The 20,127-nt window shown below is 41.0% G+C and overlaps 1 protein-coding gene across 1 annotated transcript; it reads left to right on the top strand.

The window, feature by feature from the left end:
• Positions 1-846: 846 nt before the first annotated feature.
• CPOX (coproporphyrinogen oxidase) lies at positions 847-15,120 on the top strand. Its single transcript, XM_055259710.2, has 7 exons — positions 847-1,673; positions 3,433-3,576; positions 3,840-3,950; positions 5,843-5,984; positions 9,024-9,242; positions 13,062-13,166; positions 13,801-15,120. Exons 1-7 carry the CDS (start codon positions 1,121-1,123, stop codon positions 13,886-13,888), a joined length of 1,362 nt encoding a protein of 453 aa, XP_055115685.1. The 5' UTR covers positions 847-1,120; the 3' UTR covers positions 13,889-15,120.
• Positions 15,121-20,127: the final 5,007 nt, after the last annotated feature.

Here is a 20,127-nt window from a genome sequence, read left to right as displayed (position 1 = left end):
CTTATTTGTTAATCACCAAAACACAGCAAGTCAGGAATTTTCTACTGGTTAACCAAAACAGTCACGTTGCTTTTCCCATTTCTAAAATAATCAAGTAGGCACTATAGAAGCAAGGCCTGGGGAAACCTTTTTTTTTTTTTTTTTTTTTTTTTTTGAGACAGAGTTTCACTCTGTCACCCGGGCTGGAGTGCAGTGGTGCGATCTCGGCTCACTACAACCTCTGCCTCCCGGGTTCAAGCGATTCTCCTGCCTCAGTCTCCCGAGTAGCTGAGACTACAGGCGCACGCCGCCACGCCCGGCTATTTTTTTTGTATTTTTAGTAGAGACAGGGTTTCACCATGTTGGCCAGGCTGGTCTCCAAGTCCTGACCTCATATGATCCGCCCGCCTCGGCCTTCCAAAGTGCTAGGATTACAGGCTTGAGCCACCGCGCCCGGCCCCAGCCTGGGGAAACCTTAAGGACAGAACTGTGATGTGGACTCGATGACAGAAAGTCTTCTCCTAGATTCTCTTCCGAGTCCATTACTAGCTTCTCCCACTCTCTTTAGAAAACCATCCTTCAGCAAGGAGTTTCCCAGCCTGCCCATCCCCTCTAAAAACTCTAGAGGACCAGGACCCAGGGCGAAGGGCGGGTCTATAGTCCACAGATCCTGAGCCAGGCTCTGTATTCTGCAAACCCTGTTTGAAAATAAGCGGGACTGGGATCTCTGCCACATTTCCGCCCCAGTCCGCCCTCAGCCTCCCAGCCCTACTCTATCTTCTCTCCTTGGCTGAGTAAACAGCCGCCCCGAGGTTGTACGTGACAAGAAAGCCTCTTTTATCGCTCCCGTCGCTTCCACAGCACGGTCCCCGCCCCGCTCTCTTCCCTTCGGACCAGCCCTTCTGGGCGCGTCGGATTCTTACCTCCCGCCCAGCGCCGGGACGCTGCAGGCGGCGATAGGAGCCGGACTACAGCTCCCAGCGCGCCCCACTTCCCGCCCCCGCCGCCGGAGCCCGACGCTGCAGCGGCTCTTCCCGAAAGGTTCTTTCCGCCTGTGCGGCTCGCCGGCTCAGTACTCCGGCGGTCTGGGTGGGGCGGCTCTGTGGGACGCAGGCACAGCGTCAAGAGATAGTGCGGGAGCATGGCCTTGCAGCTGGGCAGGCTGAGCACAGGCCCCTACTGGCGCGTGGCGCGGGGCGGCTGCGGAGGGCTCCGCGCCTGGTCCCAATGTAGCGGCGGAGGGCTCCGAGCCTGGTCCCAGCGCAGCGCAGCCGGACGCATCTGCCGGCCCCCTGGCCCGGCTGGCACGGAGCAGAGCCGCGGGCTAGGGCACGGCTCGACGGCGAGAGGCGGCCCCTGGCTGGGGACAGGGCTGGCCGCGGCGCTGGCGGGGTTGGTGGGGCTGGCCGCCGCCGCCTTCGGGCATGTGCAGCGGGCGGAGATGGTTCCCAAGACCTCGGGGAGGCGGGCTACTTCGCTGGGGAGGCCGGAGGAGGAGGATGAGCTAGCCCGCCGCTGCAGCAGCTTCATGGCCCCGCCTGTGACCGACCTGGGCGAGCTGCGAAAGAGGCCGGGCGACATGAAGACCAAGATGGAGCTTCTGATCCTGGAGACCCAGGCTCAGGTGTGCCAGGCTCTGGCACAGGTAGACGGGGGCGCCAGCTTTTCTGTGGACCGGTGGGAGAGGAAGGAAGGTAAGGCCGGCCCCTGGCGGGAGGTGGAGACGGGGAAACAGGGTCAGGTTCCAGGTTGCAGACAGAAAATATAATAGTTCACAATATGGGATGGGATAGGTAGGGGGTACCCACAGAGAGGCCGCTTGGTTAGAGGCAGCTGATAAAAAGATGGACACGAAAGGGTCACCAGCCCTCTGCTTGCAGGTATGGACCCGGATCAGCTGTCACTGTAGTACTGCATTTCAAAATCTTTGCAATTCCATAGCAGCATTTTTTTGTAGAACTCTTAAGGGGTATTTGCAGCTAACAAGCTTAGATGTCCAAAGTTCGTTATTGAACATAAATTTCAATAGATTATGGAACACATTTTGTCTCCTTCTCTGGGTGAATTTGCCCTTTTTCCTCTTTAGGAGATGGAAAGAACTCATCTCCTGTGCGCTAAGTGTCGGCTAAACTCCTCCAGCCAGGATGTCATTGTGTCAGAATCTTCCGACTTCTTTCTACTGTTGCACAAGATATATTTGATTGGTTTCTCAGTAACACTACCAAATGCACCCATCAGATTTCCTGCTAGGAAAATCTTCTCTTCCAATATCAAAATGCTTGAGCATCAAAACCCAGTTCTCATAGAGGCGTACATTCATGACCATGTTGTTGCCCATACAGTGAAACCCCCCATCTTGAGTGGAAACTTGAAGGATTCCTGACTTTTCCTAGCTGGAAATAGAACAGGAGCTTCTCACCGGCAGATTTTGAGCTGTGATACTACCACATCTATATTAAATAAAGTTCAGTCTAGTTTTCCATCTTATGTTTTCAAGCAAAGACCACTGAACCAGGACACAACCTCAAGTACTAGACCAGCTGTGTGATCCTCAGAAGTTACTTTTTTATGGCTGTTTTCCCATCTGTGAAATATATATATATTTCATCTCATTTAATCCTCATACTACCCATATATATATATGGATGGAATATATGTGAAGTGCTTAGAATATTGTCTGAAGCATAGACAGCATTTAGACAAATTGTTGCAGCCACTTGTCAGCAGTTTGATCTTGGATAAGATGTTTTGCCCCTCTGGTCCTCAGTTTTCTCATTTGGAATATATGAGGGTTGTACTGGATCATCTTATGTCCCATCCAGCTCTAAACGTTCTTAGAAATAAAACAAGCCAAACATGAACTTTCATGAAACATTGCCCTTGCAGTGACCCTAGTACCTTAAGAAAAAAAATTAGTAAGGCTGATACACGTGAATACTAATGTGCATCTCACTCACTCTAAGGTTCTGAATCCCTTCAGAGTTTGATTACCTACTGTTTCTTAATTGCTTGTAAATTAAAAGGCAAGCAGCCCACTGAGAAAGAAATTTTTGAAACAGTATTGATCTCTTAAATTCAGTAATAATAGAACATCCTTCAAGTCTACCCATTCCTATTTTTAACCGTAGCTTTCTCTCATATATCATAACTGACAGATGCCGTTCTGAACAGTAGAATCTGAAGGGAGAATATTCCAGTGATTTATTTTAGTTGATGGCAGGAGAATGTTGAAGAAATATTCAGTTTAGTGATATGAGAAGGTCCAGTATTTGCGCAATATGAATAGCGTATGTCATAAAGCTAAGCTAGTTATCTAATTGTATTGTACATAAAATGATAAATACACTATATAAAAGATTTGGGCAATGGGAAAATAACCCTCTTCATGCAAGGGTTGCTTTCAGTTTTGCACGTACTCTTACATTCTCTCCTTTTTTACATTTTTATATGCAGGAGGTGGCGGCGTCAGCTGTGTACTTCAAGATGGGTGTGTTTTCGAAAAGGCTGGGGTGAGCATTTCTGTTGTTCATGGAAATCTTTCAGAGGAAGCTGCAAAACAAATGAGAAGCAGAGGAAAAGTTCTGAAGACTAAAGATGGTAAATCAGACAGTCTTGATAGTCTCTAATAGTCCCTGCAAACCTTATTTTGCCCACAAGTTTTATTTATAAAACAAATATTGCTTCTGAAAAAAGCCATTTGGGTTCGTATGCCACATGTTGACAAATACTTTTTTAAAATTATGTTTTTAAGAGACAAATTAAAAAGCAGCTTTTGAAAATTGACTTAGAAATCATATTAAATTGTATCAAGCCATTCAAGGTAACTGAATATAGCTCACTACTCGTATTTTACTTTCCAGGTAAATTGCCATTTTGTGCTATGGGCGTGAGCTCTGTTATCCACCCCAAGAATCCTCATGCTCCTACTATCCATTTCAACTACAGATACTTTGAAGTAGAAGAAGCTGATGGTAAGGGTCTCATGAGCTATGGAAAGTACTATTGTGCAAAACGTGCATTTTAAAACAGATAAGAGGGCATAACATCTAAAAATGAGAAAGAATAGTCTTAACTGGGTCTTTCAGGAGGCATATAAAGGCAATTTCTTGGCAAGTGCAATGGATTATGCCCAAGACATGACAAATAAGAATGGGGCCAGGCATGGTGGCTCATGCCTGTAATGCCTGTAAGCACTTTGGGAGGCTGAGGTGGGTGGATCACTTGAGGTCAGGAGTTCGAGACCAGCCTGGCCAACATGGTGAAACCCCCTCTCTACTAAAAATACAAAAACTTGGTGTGCTGGCACGCACCTGTAGTCCCAGCTACTCTGGCAGCTGAGGTGGAAGAATCACTTGAACCTGGGAGGCGGAGGTTGCAGTAAGTGGAGATTGTGCCACTGCACTCCAGCCGGGGTGACAGAGTGAGACTCCATCTCAAAAAAAAAAAAAAAAAGAATAGTATTGACTGACTCTAACCTTCCAATATTTCCTCCAACATAGAAGGAATGATTTAATGAACTTGAACTTCATTGTGCACCCAGGGTTCTTTGCAAACATAAATTCATTACGTCTGAAGGAACACCTTATGTATGAGGTTAAGTTGAAATTTAGAACTTGCTTTTGGAAAATATTTTACATATGCATAGCTTTGCTAGTCACCAGGGCATTAGCAGTGGGTTTAAAATGGGATGCAGTTGATCATGCCTCCTGTGCACGTAGTTCCAGCCTGTCTTGTCTGATACCACATGTCAGAGTACATGTGCAGTGCCACACCTATTCCTATTGGTGTCTCTGTAGGTGACGGCATTTAAAGTCACTGCTTTAACTTTTCATTTTGAAGCCATTCAGCTTGGTTCAACCTTTTATATTTTAAGTTGATAACTGGTATTGACAACTCATGCACCTGTGAGCACATGAAACAGTTGTTCTCAAGTGGTAAGTTACCTCAGCAAGTGTTTTTACTCTTTCTAGGAAAGGGGAGGGGTTGGCAATGGTTCTTAATACAAGGAATGTCAGAATCTCCTGGGGAGTTTTATAAACTACAGATTCCTGGGCCAGAGATGTGTATGTTTGTTTGTGTGTGTGTGTGTTTATGGTGATCTAGAAGAGCTATTTTAAGCTCCTCATGTGATTCTCATATACAGCCAGAGGTGCAATCCACTTCCTGATCCACCAGTGTACTGTTTTATCATTCACTGCCCTGCACATCGTTCCTTGCAAGTTCCACTCCCTTTCTCTCTCTTTTTCTTTCTTTCTTTCTTTCTTTCTTTCTTTCTTTCTTTCTTTCTTTCTTTCTTTCTTTCTTTCTTTCTTTCTTTCCTTCCTTCCTTCCTTCCTTCCTTCCTTCCTTCCTTCCTTCTTTTTTGTTGTTGTTATTTTGTTTTATTTTGGTTTTTGAGATGGAGTCTCACTCTTGTTGCCCATGCTGGAGTGCACTGGTGCAATCTCAGCTTACTGCAACCTCCACCTCCTGGGTTCAAGCGATTCTCCTGCCTCAGCCTCCCAAGTAGCTGGGATTATAGGTGGCCACCATGCCCGGCTATTTTTTGTATTTTTATTAGCAACAAGGTTTCACCATATTGGCCAGGTTGGTCTTGAACTCCTGACCTCAGGTGATCTGCCCGCCTGGGCCTCCCAAAGTGCTGGGATTACAGGCATGAGCCACCTTGCCTGGCTGCTTTTACCTAGCTTTTTTTTTTCTGCCTAGGCCTTACTGGTCTTCAGAGCTAAAATCAGTTAAAAATTTTTTTATTGTCATCCATTTTATGCTGAATAAATTAAGCTGCTAAATTAAGTTTCCTAATAGAGCCAGTAATGCTGAATCTCAAAAGTCCACATTAGAATCCCATGTCTTGATTTGGTAGGCAACAAGCAGTGGTGGTTTGGTGGTGGATGTGACCTCACTCCAACATACTTGAATCAAGAAGACGCTGTCCATTTTCACAGAACTCTAAAGGAGGCTTGTGATCAGCATGGTCCAGATCTCTACCCCAAATTTAAAAAATGGTAGGTAAAGTTACTGAACTTTCATGACCCCAAAATTACATTCTATTCCTTCTGAAGGCAACTATTATGTCACTAAATACCCTCTTCTGCTTATGAAAATGGAACTATTTTTCCTACTTTGCTCATCAGAAGAATTAGAATACTAGTTTTAAGTGGTTGTATTAAATTATTTACTCAGGAATATTATAATATAAAATGAGTAGTAACATCTTTTTATTCCAAATGATTTAGAATGGTAGACTATAAACTATAAGGTGATCTATGCTTGAGAATGAGAGGCTTTTTAATCTAGAGTGGGTTGTTAAATTCTCATTCCAGATGAGAATTATTATTCCTGATGTTGACTTGGTAATGTCTAAGGGCATGGGAAGGGTTGGAGAACCACTAGAGGGAGATGCCAACATACCAGAGATTTTGGCCAAGGTGAAAGAAGAATTTGAGAATTTGTTAAAGAAATTCTAATGATAAAATAAGAAAACAAACAAACAAAAGTTGGGAGAAGACCCAGAATATTTGTTATCATCAAATGGAATCTTGGCACAAATTGTTTGGAATATGAGTAAAGTACTCAATTCTGCTTAGAGCTAATTGGCATTCTTGAAAAAGGCAGGACGGAAAGAATTTTTGTCTTTTTGCTTTGTTTTTAGAGCTAATAGTTGTGGAATGTTAATATCATTTATGCAAGACCATGGAGTTCAGCTTTAAAATCGTCAGAAAAGATGAAACATTTGAATATTCTCCTCTTGATTTAACATTGCTACTGAAAACTACACAGCCATGGATGCATGCAGATACTGGTTTTTTGTTTGTTTTTTCCTCTCTCTCAGAACTTAGCATCCTTCCAGGAGGACTAATAGAGTAGACAGTTCTCGTTTTTGGTTCCTTTTTCTAGCTATTACTGAGATGACTTTAAGCAGTGTTAGGTAATAAAATATCTAGGATGCTAGCTAGCTAGTTAAAAAGAAGTTTTTAGTATAAATGCTTTGGTTTGAATATTTGTCCCCTCCAAAACTCATGTCGAAATTTAACCCCCAATCTGGCAGTATTAAGAGCTGGGGCCTTTAAGAGGTGATTGGGCAGAGCCCTGATGGATGGATTAATCCATTCATGCATTAATGGGTTAAATTCACATGAGTGGGACTGGTGACTTTATAAGAAGAGACCTGAGCTAGCATGTTCAGCCCCCCGCTGTGTGATGTTGTGCGCTGCCTCAGGACTCTGCAGAGAACCCACTGGCAAGAACACTCATACTAGATGAAGCCCCTCAACCTTGGACTTCTCAGCTTCCATAACTTAAGAAATAAGTTCCTTTTATTTATAAATTATGCAGTTTCAGCTATTCTGTTGAAATAAGTAGATCGACTTAATTTTACAATGTTTTGAAGAGAGATTTTGAAATAGTATGATTTGGGTTAAAAACTGACTTTACAACCTTGCTCAGGATATACTTTTTTAGACTATGTTAATAAAATGTGCATATAAAGAAGGCCAACAAGTCACGATTGAGGTGAATTCTACCGATGCGTCAGTTCTAGGGATTTGCATCTATTGTTTTTTGTTGTTGTTGTTTAAGCAATTGAAGCTGTATTTAAGGTTACCTTTTAAATAGCTTTCAGTTTTTGTTTGAACACATTTTTCTATTTAAGGACCTTTATGCAGAGATTATCAAAAGAACAACTTTTAGGATATAAACTATTTTACAAGTTTAACAGTTAGGAAATGGCTTCTTTTTTGTTTTTTTTTTTTTTTTTTTTTTTGAGATGGAGTCTTGCTCTGTCGCCCAGGCTGGAGTGCAGTGGTACGATCTTGGTTCACTGCAAGCTCTGCCTCCCGGGTTCACCCCATTCTCCTGCCTCAGCCTCCCAAGTAGCTGGGACTACAGGCGCCCGCCACTACACCTGGCTAATTTTTTGTATTTTTAGTGGAGACGGGGTTTCACCATGTTAGCCAGGATGGTCTCGATCTCCTGACCTCATGATCCGCCCGCCTCAGCCTCCCAAAGTGCTGGGATTACAGGCGTGAGCCACCGCGCCCGGCCCGGGAAATGGCTTCTTAGGAAACCTGTTCTAGTAGTCATAGAGGGGAAAAGACTCAAGAACAGATTAATAGTTTTATGTGCTGCCTCACAGGGTAAACTTTCATATGTCTGATATGACATATAAAATAATAAAACATATCATCTGAACTTTTTTTTCCACCAACTTTTCCCTCTGTCTTTCATGCTATAGAACCATCAAATTTTATTGCTGAAAGAGACCTGAGAGATTTTTTATAGTACCTTCCTTTGGTGAATAAAGAACTCACTCAAGAGAGCTTGGATTTGCACCATGGTTGGTGTCATTGTTAGTGGAAGATTGCTGTCCTCCTGCCTCCTACAAAAGCAGCAGTGCTTCCGAAGGCAGCAGCTTATTCCAAGAAATACAGTATCAATATTGGACTGTTTCTCTTTTCACTAAAGTTCTTAGAGTTTCACATCCTTTACAGAGACTTGTGTGAAATTGCCTGGTTGCTTTGAAAATAAGAGGATATGCATTTTCAGCCAGGCACGGTGGCTCACGCCTGTAATCCCAGCACTTTGGGAGGCCGAGGCGGGCGGATTACGAGGTCAGGAGATCGAGACCATCCTGGCTAACACGGTGAAACCCAGTCTCCACTAAAAATACAAAAAATTAGCCTGGTGTGGTGGCGGGCGCCTGTAGTCCCAGCTACTTGGGAGGCTGAGGCAGGAGAATGGCACAAACCCGGGAGACGGAACTTGCAGTGAGCCGAGATCGTGCCACTGCACTCCAGCCTGAGGGACAGAGCGAGAGTCCGTCTCAAAAAAAAAAAAAAAAAAAAAGAGGATAAGCATTTTCTACCTTGGTGATATCTGCAAAAAATCTGTCTAAAGTCCTCATTTCATTTTCATAGTTGGACAGCAAGTAAGGACACCATCCTGACATTAGTTGAGGATAGTACTGTAACCTGAAAGGCTCACATTGATTTTCATGTCTCTTTTTTTCCATTTGATCCCTGGTTTGGTGCTGCTGTGTTTTCCAGGTGTGATGATTACTTCTTTATAGCCCATCGTGGAGAGCGGCGGGGCATTGGTGGTATCTTTTTTGATGATCTTGACTCTCCATCCAAGGAGGAGGTGTTTCGCTTTGTACAGAGCTGTGCCAGGGCTGTAGTTCCTTCTTATATTCCCCTTGTGAAAAAGCACTGTGATGACTCATTCACCCCCCAGGAGAAGCTGTGGCAGCAGCTCAGAAGAGGACGGTAAGTGACTGGAGAATGAATTCTTTCATGGCTAAGTGGGGGAGGTGGAGCAGCTCTTAATAATAGCAGGTGTTGTGTTGTCAGATACTTTGTAATAGTTGTGTTAATTTCTTTTCATAGCTAGATGAATATTAAATGAATTAAGACATTGTGTAAAGTAGTATTATAATTATAGCAAAGTTTATTTAATTCATCTATACATTAGAGACTCATGGTAGGCATGTAGTAAGTACTTGCTGAATTTAATTCTGCTGATTCTCTTAGTCTTCTAGTAATACCCTCCAGCCTTATGTCAAGACGTGGGCATCATTTAATGTCTTTGCTGCTTTGTAAATTTGGAATCTCACCTTTTTTCATTCATCTTAAAGATTTCACGGAAGTTATTTTAATGGAAATAATTTCAGAAATTTTGCCGGCCTCTACATTAGGCATTTTGTATCTGATGTTTTTCAACAAACCTGTAAGATAGGTGTAACCATCTTTTTTCAGAAAGTTAAGTCTGTTGCCCAAGAGACACAGCTGGTAAATTTAAGATCTCAGATGTGGAACTGGGTCAAAATGACCTCAAAACTTATAATCTGTGTAGTGCCTAAAGTTAAGCAGCTGAAGCAAGTTTGTGCTTCTTACCATGATACTCACCTTAACCACCCTGTTCTGTGCAGTGAGCCTGGTGAGCTCAGTGGGGTGTCCAGTCTGAGTCTGTCTCCAGCCACGATGTACTTGTGAATCCACTCCAAGTTATACAGCTTGCTGGCCCCAGTCAGTTTCTCATTGCCACCTTAAATGCCTGTATACTACTGAAACATGGCTATAAAATGGATTTTCTCATTGACGTTAATTCTGTGTTAGGTAAAAGAAGCTTTGGGTACTAAAGAGGTAAAGCTTTTGCCTTAAAGAGGTCAACTTAAATAATGTTTCCAGTCTAAAGATAAACATTTGTGTATATCCTTTCTTATGGCTGCCTGTGCTGTCTGGTTCCCATTTATTAACTTGAAAAACATGAGAGTAAATTTTTAGAAATTTCTTAAAGAATGCATCTATTTTGGAACATGTTTTTTGTTCGTTTCCATAAGTTATTGAATATACCTTTACCACTCTTTCCTTCTTTCACTTGATATTTATTTTGGGGCCCCTGTGATGAGGCACTATCTTGGCTACCAGGTGGCGGTAACATGGACCTGCCAAAAAGAACCTCATAGTTTAATGAGGAAGACATACCCAAGAGGACAATTTAGAACTCTCTGCAAAGTAAAGTATTCCAGTTTTGCGCAAGATTTCATAGGCAAAGCTGGCAGATTTTGTCAATACTAATTAGGTGAATCCTTTAAAACTTCATAGACAGGAGTAATGGTTTGTTTTGCGGTTTCGTTTTGTTTTTTTACATCGTTTGATGGCAGATCATTCTGAAAGTCATTGTGTGTGTATCATTGCATGTCTGGTGTCATGAGATAGGCAGAACTGTGGGGTATTAGATTAATTTTCTATGGTATGGTGTGTGACTGTTCTTCAAAGGCAGCTTCTTTCTGCCTCCCTTATCTCTGGGCCTTAAGATGGCAATAAACTCTGGGGCCTAGGATAACTCCAGCTCTTCCCTGGGGCTATCAACACTGTCTTTGGTTTCTAATACTGCAGTCATGACCAGTTATCTGTATCCTTTTCACTTACTGTTACCCACTTGGCCTGTTACCCGTCCAAACACGGGTCTCCCTTTCAGCAGTCAGTCTCGTTCCCTTTTGACTTTACAGTCTCTTATTTGGCAATCTCATCCAGTTTCTTGCCCTCAGTTACTACTGTATTCTGGAAAGGGAAACAGGATAAAATTTAGGCATTAGTTAGATTGAAGGGATTGGTTAAAGTCCCTAGCTTATAGGCACCCCAGAGAGGACAGACGTATGGAAAGGATCAGAAAAGATTAAATAATATTATTTAAAAAAATATGAAAATGCTGCATCTCAACACTACCTTGTATTATGATTGCTGTTAATCTGCAGCGAGACTGAATTATATGACTGCTTATTAATGCAATTAACTACTTTAAGAAAGAAGAATATATAGAATATCAGATCTATACCAGGAATAGAAGATGGAAATTTTTTATTAAAAAAGAAAGATCAGATCTAAGTGCAACTTGGTGGGAGGTGGAGAGGCCAATGTAGAGAAAGGGGCATCGTTCGCTCAATAGAGGAAAGGATCCGACAGAAAATTCATTTAGGAATCTTTACAAGGGCCTCTGCGATGGGTCTTCAAATACATCAATATAAACTAGAGAACCATACCCATCCCTTAGATGTTTCAGAAAGGTAATATCAGGTGAAAAAGGTAGCCGAAAGATGAAATTATTTTCTATGGTCTTAGAAAAGGATTCAGAAGATTCACTTAAATTATTTTTTGAAACAGACATAAGAAAGTATTAAATAGTTTTTTGTACATAAAAGTCAATGATAAATGGTGAGAGTTAGAAAGGGAGCATAGATAAAATTCTTTACACTTTTGCTGAGCTTTTGACAACTTCCACATACAAAAGGTGCTTTTAAAAAATTAAAGTATTGTGGGTTGGGCACGGTGGCTCATGCCTGTAATCCCAACACTTTGGGAGGCCGAGGCGGGCTGATCATGAGGTCAGGAGATCGAGACCATCCTGGCTAACACGGTGAGACCCCGTCTCTACTAAAAAAACAAAAAATTAGCTGGGCGTGGTGGCGGGTGCGTATAGTCGCAGCTACTCGGAAGACTGAGGCAGGAGAATGGCGTGAACATGGGAGGCGGAGCTTGCAGTGAGCCGAGATCGTGCCACTGCACTCCAGCCTGGGTGACAGAGTGAGACTCCATCTCAAAAAAAAAAAAAAAAAAAAAATTATTGTGGGAAGCCAGAGAATATTTTGCTGTAGATGGGCATCAAGACAGTAACCAATAGGTAAATAAGAATATGTGAGTGAAGTTTAGACCAAGGGAGTAATTTCTGAATAAGAAATCATCTGAAAGGGGCACTGTTTATTGAACTTTTCAGATTATGAATCAGTCTAAACTCTTTTGAGTAGTAGAAATTATCCTTTTGAAATTGGAGAGGGAGACCCTTTTACATCCCATGTTAAAGGCAGATGCAGGGTTTTAAACTGGATGGAGTCCAGATCTGACTAGGGCAGTTAATATACTGAACCAAGTTTTAGTTGATGCTAAGGGTATTTAAAAAAAAAAATGAAAACACTGCAACTCAACACTACCTTTTATTATGATTGCTATTAATCTGCAGAGAGACTGAATTATATGACTGCTTATTAATGCATTAACTACTTTAAGAGAGAGGAATATATAGAATATCATAGTCCATTATTAATAGATTGTTGTTAGCTGTAGTTGGCCTTTCAGATACAGAAGTTTCACACCATCTTAGTAATAGTACTTGTGAGTTACAGGCAGTGAAATGAAATCTTTGACTCTGAAACATTCCAGATTATGAGGAAGGCCAGAAAGAGCTGGGTTATCCTGAGAAGGGATGCATTTCTTTTTCTTAATTGTTGTGCTTTAAACTTCTCAGCTTTGTGTCAATTCTGTTTACTTATGGGAAAACATAACCTTGTATTGTGACTGCTCTGTGTTGGGGCAGAATCTATATTCTATTGTTTGGTGGGTAGAATACCCTTTTATTTCTGCCTGTCCAGATGGAGAGCTCTCAATGGGCTGTAGGCTGGTGTCCTCTGTGCCAGTTCCAGCTGATGGGAACTGGGGGGAAGAACCCACCCCTTTTAAAGTATTTGTTATGGGTTAGTCTTAAGATTTTATTGAGCTGGCCCTTAATGTTATTTGATGTATTTATGGCAGGTATGTAGAATTTAATCTGCTGTATGATCGGGGCACAAAGTTTGGCCTCTTCACTCCAGGATCCAGAATTGAAAGTATCTTGATGTCTTTACCTCTAACTGCCCGGTAAGGAGATAACTCATTTTAGTGGTTATCCCTACACTCCCAATTCCCAAACACCCACAAAATATGAAAGTTAACACTGCAGATGTCGTACCTAGGTCTTTGTTAGTTTTGACTTTGCTGATTTTATAAGAAAATCACAGTCAAATAAGGCAAATCAAATTGGGTATTTTAAGCGGTGACATGGTGAATGCCACAGCTCTGTGAGGGCAAGGAGAGACTAGAGGGAGAGAGAACACAGGCTGAGTCATGGTGGCTAGGAGGTGAGATGGACCTTCTCTGCTTATTTGTTTTTCTGAGAAGAGGTATGCGTAAGTATTAAGCCAAAGAAAGTTTGCCCATGGATCACCTGAGGTTCTACACTTTATGAAACCCTGGTTTATATTAAAGGTGTATTTTGGCTCTGGGATATTAATATTAGCCAAAGCATACCCAAGAGTTATTAAGAAACTATTTGTTTGGCAAATAGTTTTTTTAAAGGTCAAGTTGGTACAAGGCACATCAGGCACAGTAGAGACAAAGAAGTATAAGGCTTTTTTTTTTTATTCTTAGGATTTTATTTTTCATTTATTTTAAGTAAAGAGGTATGTGTGTCATTTCTTTATGATTTTTTTGCTTTTGTTTTGGACATGCATAGATGGGAGTACATGCATTCACCCTCAGAGAATTCCAAAGAAGCTGAAATTCTGGAAGTTCTACGCCATCCAAGGGACTGGGTGCATTGATGCAGGCAGAGCGGCTGTGCAGGGGTTTGGAGGGCACAGGATGTGTGCTCCCCATGCCACTGGTCGGCACTTTGCCACTGTGTGGCAGTTACCTGTGCCTTAGTCTTCTCCACTCTGCACCCTACCTCGTGGGCAGATGATAACATGTTTTGGATGCTGTCAGTGATGAGTGGTGAGATGGCAGATTGTCAATCGATTAAACCTCATTTATACTTTTAGTGTCATTTTATATGACTAGTTTACAAAATAGGACATTGAGTTTCCAAGTATTGAGATAACGGAATATAAATAGTATTATATGTATCAGGAAATCTCTCATCTTGTTTTTGTTTCATGTATTTTTTAAAGTTTTCATTTCTGCCACAAAAATCTGTCGTGGAATACATTTTATTTTCATTAATTCAGTGAAGTTGAGACTTCGTAGTAATTTTAGAATGCAACTTGAAGGTAAAAATTTTACTTCGTCAGTACTGAAGTCTCTGCTGTAATCTTTATATATCTTTCTCCAGAGAACATAATATTGTCAAGTAGATACACATTTTTCTAATAGGTATTTAGAAGCACTTGAAATATTCTTAATTTCTGCATGTGTTACAATTCAGTTATTTCTATAGTTTGTAAACTCTAAAGTGACATTACTATTATTTAAGAGATGTCTAAGTTGTAATCTTGATTTTTGGTGGAACCATTGTTTGTTAATGTTGGGATTCTCTGCACTTTTGAATGTGAAGCTTATATCCCTGAATTCTGATACTTAAAGTTTTCTATTTCAGACATCTCCATGTGGAAGTTGAGACTAAGAATAATCCTAGGGATGTCATGAATTTAGGCAGTGTTTCTCATTTGGAAAATGAAATGAGAAATTATTTCCTTCTTTAAAGCAAATATATATAGTATGAGAAACTTGGAGGCATTTCATACACGCATTTCTTAGCAAAATGGACACATTGAAAATGTCCTCTTTTTTATATTATAGATTCTGCAGCTCTTTGCTCTTAAGAGAAAATCGCAACAGGATTCTTAATGTATGACTTTATTGTTCATATATTATGAATGTATTATTTTATTTGCTTCATAATAAAGTTTATAAGGAACAGCATCTCATACATATCATTATCTTGGAACACGTTGAATGTCTGTGATTGTGTGTGGCCTTTTTAGGGCTGGAAAATGTATGGATTCTTCAACTGTCTTACAACAGATCTGCTAATAAATTTTATTATGAAATAAGACTAAGAAATATTTATATTTTTTTGTTGCCAGGACAATATAGGAAAACGCAAATATTTCTTAGTACAATTGATCCTTGAACGACATCAGGGCTAGGGGCCCCAACTCCTCCTTACCGCACGCAGTTTCAAATCCTTGTATAACTTTTGACTCTCCCAAAACTTAATCACTAATAGCCTACTGTTGACTGGTAGCCTGACCAATAACATAGTCAATTCACACATGTTTTATGTTATATGTATTATATACTCTTCTTACAAGCTAAAGAAATGAAAACGTTATTAAGGAAATTGTAGGAAAGAAGATATATTTGCTATTCATTAGGTGGAAGTGAATCATCGTAAAGGTCTTTATCCTCATTGTCTTCATGTTGGGTAAGCTTAGTGGGAGTAGTAAGAGGAAGAGTATGTCTTGCTCTCTCGAGGGTGGCAGAGGTGAAAGAAAATCTGCGAAGAAGCAAAACTGTTCAAACCTGTGTTGTTCAAGGCTCAGCTATACTAATGCCATAGTTCCTCATTCCTAGGTATTTTACTCAAGAAAAATATAAGTTTTGTACTCAATTTTCATAGCAGCTTTATTCAATAGTTGAAAATTAGAAACTCAAATGGCTAACAGCAGGTGAGCAGATAACTTGTGATATATGCATATATTAAAATACTAAGCAATGAAAAGGAATAATTATTGCTAATGACAGTAACATGGGTGAACATCAGAAGCATTATGCCAAGTGAAAGCCACACATAAAAGTACTTACTGTATGACTACATTATAAGAAAACGTAGAAAAAGCAAAGCTTTAATGACAGAAAGCAGATCAATGGATGGCAGGGGCTAGGGGATGCAGATTTGTGAAAGGGAACAAAAGAGTATTTTGAGGTGATTTAAATGTTTTACATCTTGATTGTGGTGATGGTAACTAGACTGTATATACGTTTATCAAAATTCACTGAACTTAAAATCGTGGAATCTTATTGTATATGTGAATAATACTTCAATAAAGCTAATACTAGGAAAAAAATATAGGCATATAGGAACAAATATTCAGATCCACCTCAGTTTAGCTCTTAAAAAATAGAAAATCACTACATAGTGATGATATAATACGAAAATGCTAGCCAATTTAGTTGTGTTTAAAGCTATGGCGGGTAAACAAAGATAAAATTTTTCTATGCATTTGTTTTCAGTTCTTCAATAACCATGCATTTCTACTATGGATTAGGCTATGTCTGAAAAGAATTGCATAACTACTGGAAAATAGATCATCCTACTGTTATTCAAAGTGAATTTCTCTTTTAAATTCTTACTGGTGTTAATTCAGTCTACCTGAACACCACAGTGCACCTCCAAATGACCTGAACACCTGTCTTATGCATGCAGATTCATGGTAATAAAGGGTGTCTGGAAGGGAGAGTCGTAAATTCTCGGGAGCAAAGTTTTAACCACTATTTTCTGTTCATCACTGTACTCTGCTGACCCTCCTAGTCAGCTGAGTGTTTGAGATAAGTGCTTCTGCACACTAAGGAGTATGAGATTTGAAGAGCCACATGTTTCTTTATGACTTATCCTTCCATGTGTCTTTTGCTGTTACAATATTTAGAGACAGGAATCTTCTGCAGGTTTTTGACTTGCATGTCTGTACATAGGTGAGTGACTCAAAGGCTCAGCTCATCTTGGACTGCAGGCTGCATTGCCTATGGGTGGCTCAGAACACGAATTCCATGGAACAAGGCAAAGGCAGTTGTGGTGGTTTTCTGTTCTAACCACTGAGGTTATGTAGTGTCACTTTCTTCACATTCCACTGGACTCCTGACAAGTCTGTCATTAAGGCCAGTTCCAGATTTGAGTGGAAGGGAATTGGATCCCAGTCATCTTCAAAACTTCCACACAGCCTTCCACACTCAAAACCACGAAATAGATTGGACTCTTAACCCTCCACGTTGCCCTAATTAGTTCCTGTTGAGTCCCCCTTTGAAATGACTCCTGGTTTCCTTCCTCTGCCCTTTGCCACCACCCTACTGTAGTCTCACATACTTTCTCATCTGAACTTTTGCAATGCTCTCCCTGCCCCTGGGCACACTGACCTTTCCCTCTCTTCAGAATTATTTTCCTAGGTCCCATTATCACCACCCTGCTGAAATGTTCAAAGAATCTCCTCTCCGGACAGAACTCTAAAGTCAGTCTGACATTCAAGCAATCCACCATTTAACCCCTACCTCGTGTTTCAGCCTTATCTTCTACATTTCTCTGTGCACTTCAGTCTCAGATCATATACTCACCACTCACCACTTTTCCTGAACTTCTTCCAAATTATACCCCCTCTGGCCTTTTCTCAGGCTGCTGCTATCTCTGCTTGGAATGTCTTATGCACCCGCTCATCCTTCCATGCCCAGTTTAAATCTTCTTCAAGAAACCTTCCTCGGAGTCAATCTCTTCTACCCTTTCAGCACATTTTACTCTTAGTATTGCTCTCAACATATTCTATTTACAGTCATTCAATCCACATCCCACTTATTACAAAATATTGAAGGTGGATCTTTCCTTATTTATAATACCTGCTACCTAATGAATGAACTGTTAACTTTTTGTTTTCCAACACTGTTTTGCAATATATTGTAGTATCAAGCTTATTGTTTAGCTGTCTGTATAACTATCTTATTCCTAGTCTGTGAAAACAGAAGTTCCCAGTATCTCTAAAAGCCCATTTAGAAATTGTTTTCAAGGAAGTATTGTATTATCCCTGCCACAAGTATAAGTTATGTATTTGAAATCTCACATTTTAAAATTTCATCTTTCCTCCCAAAGAAACATACATAACAATCCAATTTCAGAATAAACCTAAATTAGCACATTTAAGTTAGTGACGCTTAGACGTTTGTAAATGGCTTGACTAAATTCCCTTGTATTGTTACCTGAAATCAAGTCATAAGTTGTACAACATAAAACCTCACTGATATGGTTAGGGTTTGTGTCCCCACCCAAATCTTACCTGGAAATGTAATCCCCCAAGTCCCCAGGTGTCAAAGGAGAGACCAGGTGGAGGTAATTGAATCATGGGGGTAAACCACCCCCGTGCTGTTCTCGTGGTAGTGAGTGACTTCTCACAGGATCTGATAGTTTTGTAAGGGGCTCTTCCCTCCTTTGCTCAGCATTTCTCCTTCCTGCCACCTTGTGAAGAAGGTGGCTTGCTTCCCTTTTGCCTTTTGCAATGATTATAAGTTTCCTGAGGCCTCCCAGCCATGCTGAACTATGAGTCAATTAAACCTCTTTCCTTTATAAATTATTCAGTCTCAGGCAGTTCTTTACAGCAGTATGAAAACAGAATAATGCACTCACAGACTTGTTTCTACAAGCGTTTTTTTTTTTTGTTTTTTTTTTGAGACAGAGTTTCACTCTTATCGCTCAGGCTGGAGGGCAATGGTGCGATCCTGGCTCACTGCAACCTCTGCCTCCTGGGTTCAAGCGATTCTCTTGCCTCAGCCTCCCGAGTAGCTGGGATTACAGGCATGTGCCAGCACGCCCAGCTAATTTTTTGTATTTATTTAGTAGAGACAAGGTTTCACCATGTTGGCCAGGCTGGTCTTGAAATCCTGACCTCAGGTGATCCACCCGCCTCGGCCTCCCAAAGTGCTGGGATTATAGGCATGAGCCACCGTGCCCGGCCTACAAGTGATTTTATACTGGATATTCACTAACATATACCAGCAGAGCAAGGTAGTTGAACTGCATTTCCTCTTCCAATCAGTGTAGCCAGCTCTATTCTAGATGTTAAGCTCATTCAAACAGTATTTTCAATAATCCTTTTACTGTTAATCCCTTCATATTTCAAAATGTGTTTGAACATAAAACTTGTCATGATCTAACCCATCATGGTTTCAATGGGTTGATGCAAATACAGCCACTTAGGAAAGTAAATTGGCTTTGCAGTCATTTAGAGTGCAACATTGACTCTGTCATGGATCTGTTTTCTTATGCGATGGTTGAGAGGTATCAAAGTTCACAAAGCTGTACTGGCTGATGCCTCTTATGTAACAGCAAGTGAATAATGCTTTCATAAATAAAAGTCTTTATAGCAATTTATCTATGCTCAGATCTGGTCAAGTTTGCTTCCATTTTCTGACTTGATGAGGCAGACGGGCTTTTAGAATCTATTCCACACCTGCTGCTTGACATTCTTCTAACCATTAGTATAATATGCAAATTCAGCAATTTCTTATAGTTCAAACTGTAGTTTATTAAAAATAACTAGTTCAGATGTCCTCAAAGAACATTTAAATTAATACTACCTGAATACAGGCTGGGCATGGTAGTTCATGCCTGTAATCCCAGCACTTTGGGAGGCCAAGGTGGGTGGATCACCTGAGGTCAGGAGTTCAAGACCAGCCTGGCCAACATGGTGAAAACCCATCTCTACTAAAAACACAAAAATTAGCCAGGTGTGGTGATGGATGCCTGTAATCCCAGCTCAGGAGGCTGAGGCAGGAGAATTGCTTGAACCTGGGAGGCAGGCGGTGCAGTGAGCCAAGATCGTGCCACTGCACTCCAGCCTGCGCGACGGCACGAAACTCTGTCTCAAAAAAAAAAAAAAAAAAAAACAAAACCAAAAAACAAAAACCTACCTCAATACAAATTCTGCTGAAAGTACTTTTTGTTTTTTAATGTGTACTTGATCTTATATGCTATTCAACATGAGTGTGGTGCTTAAAAATAATGTATTCCTAAGAAGCAAAAATAAGGACCTACTTTCATCTTTACCTCTCTGCCACCCACCCCGACTCTTCATCTTAGTAATGTGTGGGAGATATGGTATCTCCCCAAACAGCAAGAGGCAGTCTTCAGCTGACGTGCCCTCATGTGTGGAGCAAAGACAAGCCATCGCTGCTGTGCCCTATCAGAATTCCTGACTCGTAGAATCTGTGAGCGTGATAAAATGGTTGCTGTTATATGTCATTAAGCTTGGAGTGGTTTGCTAAACAGCAATAGATAATTGAAGCAGATTAAATGTCATTAACA

Source organism: Symphalangus syndactylus, chromosome 21, assembly GCF_028878055.3.
Source record: "Symphalangus syndactylus isolate Jambi chromosome 21, NHGRI_mSymSyn1-v2.1_pri, whole genome shotgun sequence".
Lineage (NCBI taxonomy): Eukaryota > Metazoa > Chordata > Mammalia > Primates > Hylobatidae > Symphalangus > Symphalangus syndactylus.
This window is presented reverse-complemented; position numbering and strand designations above follow the sequence as displayed.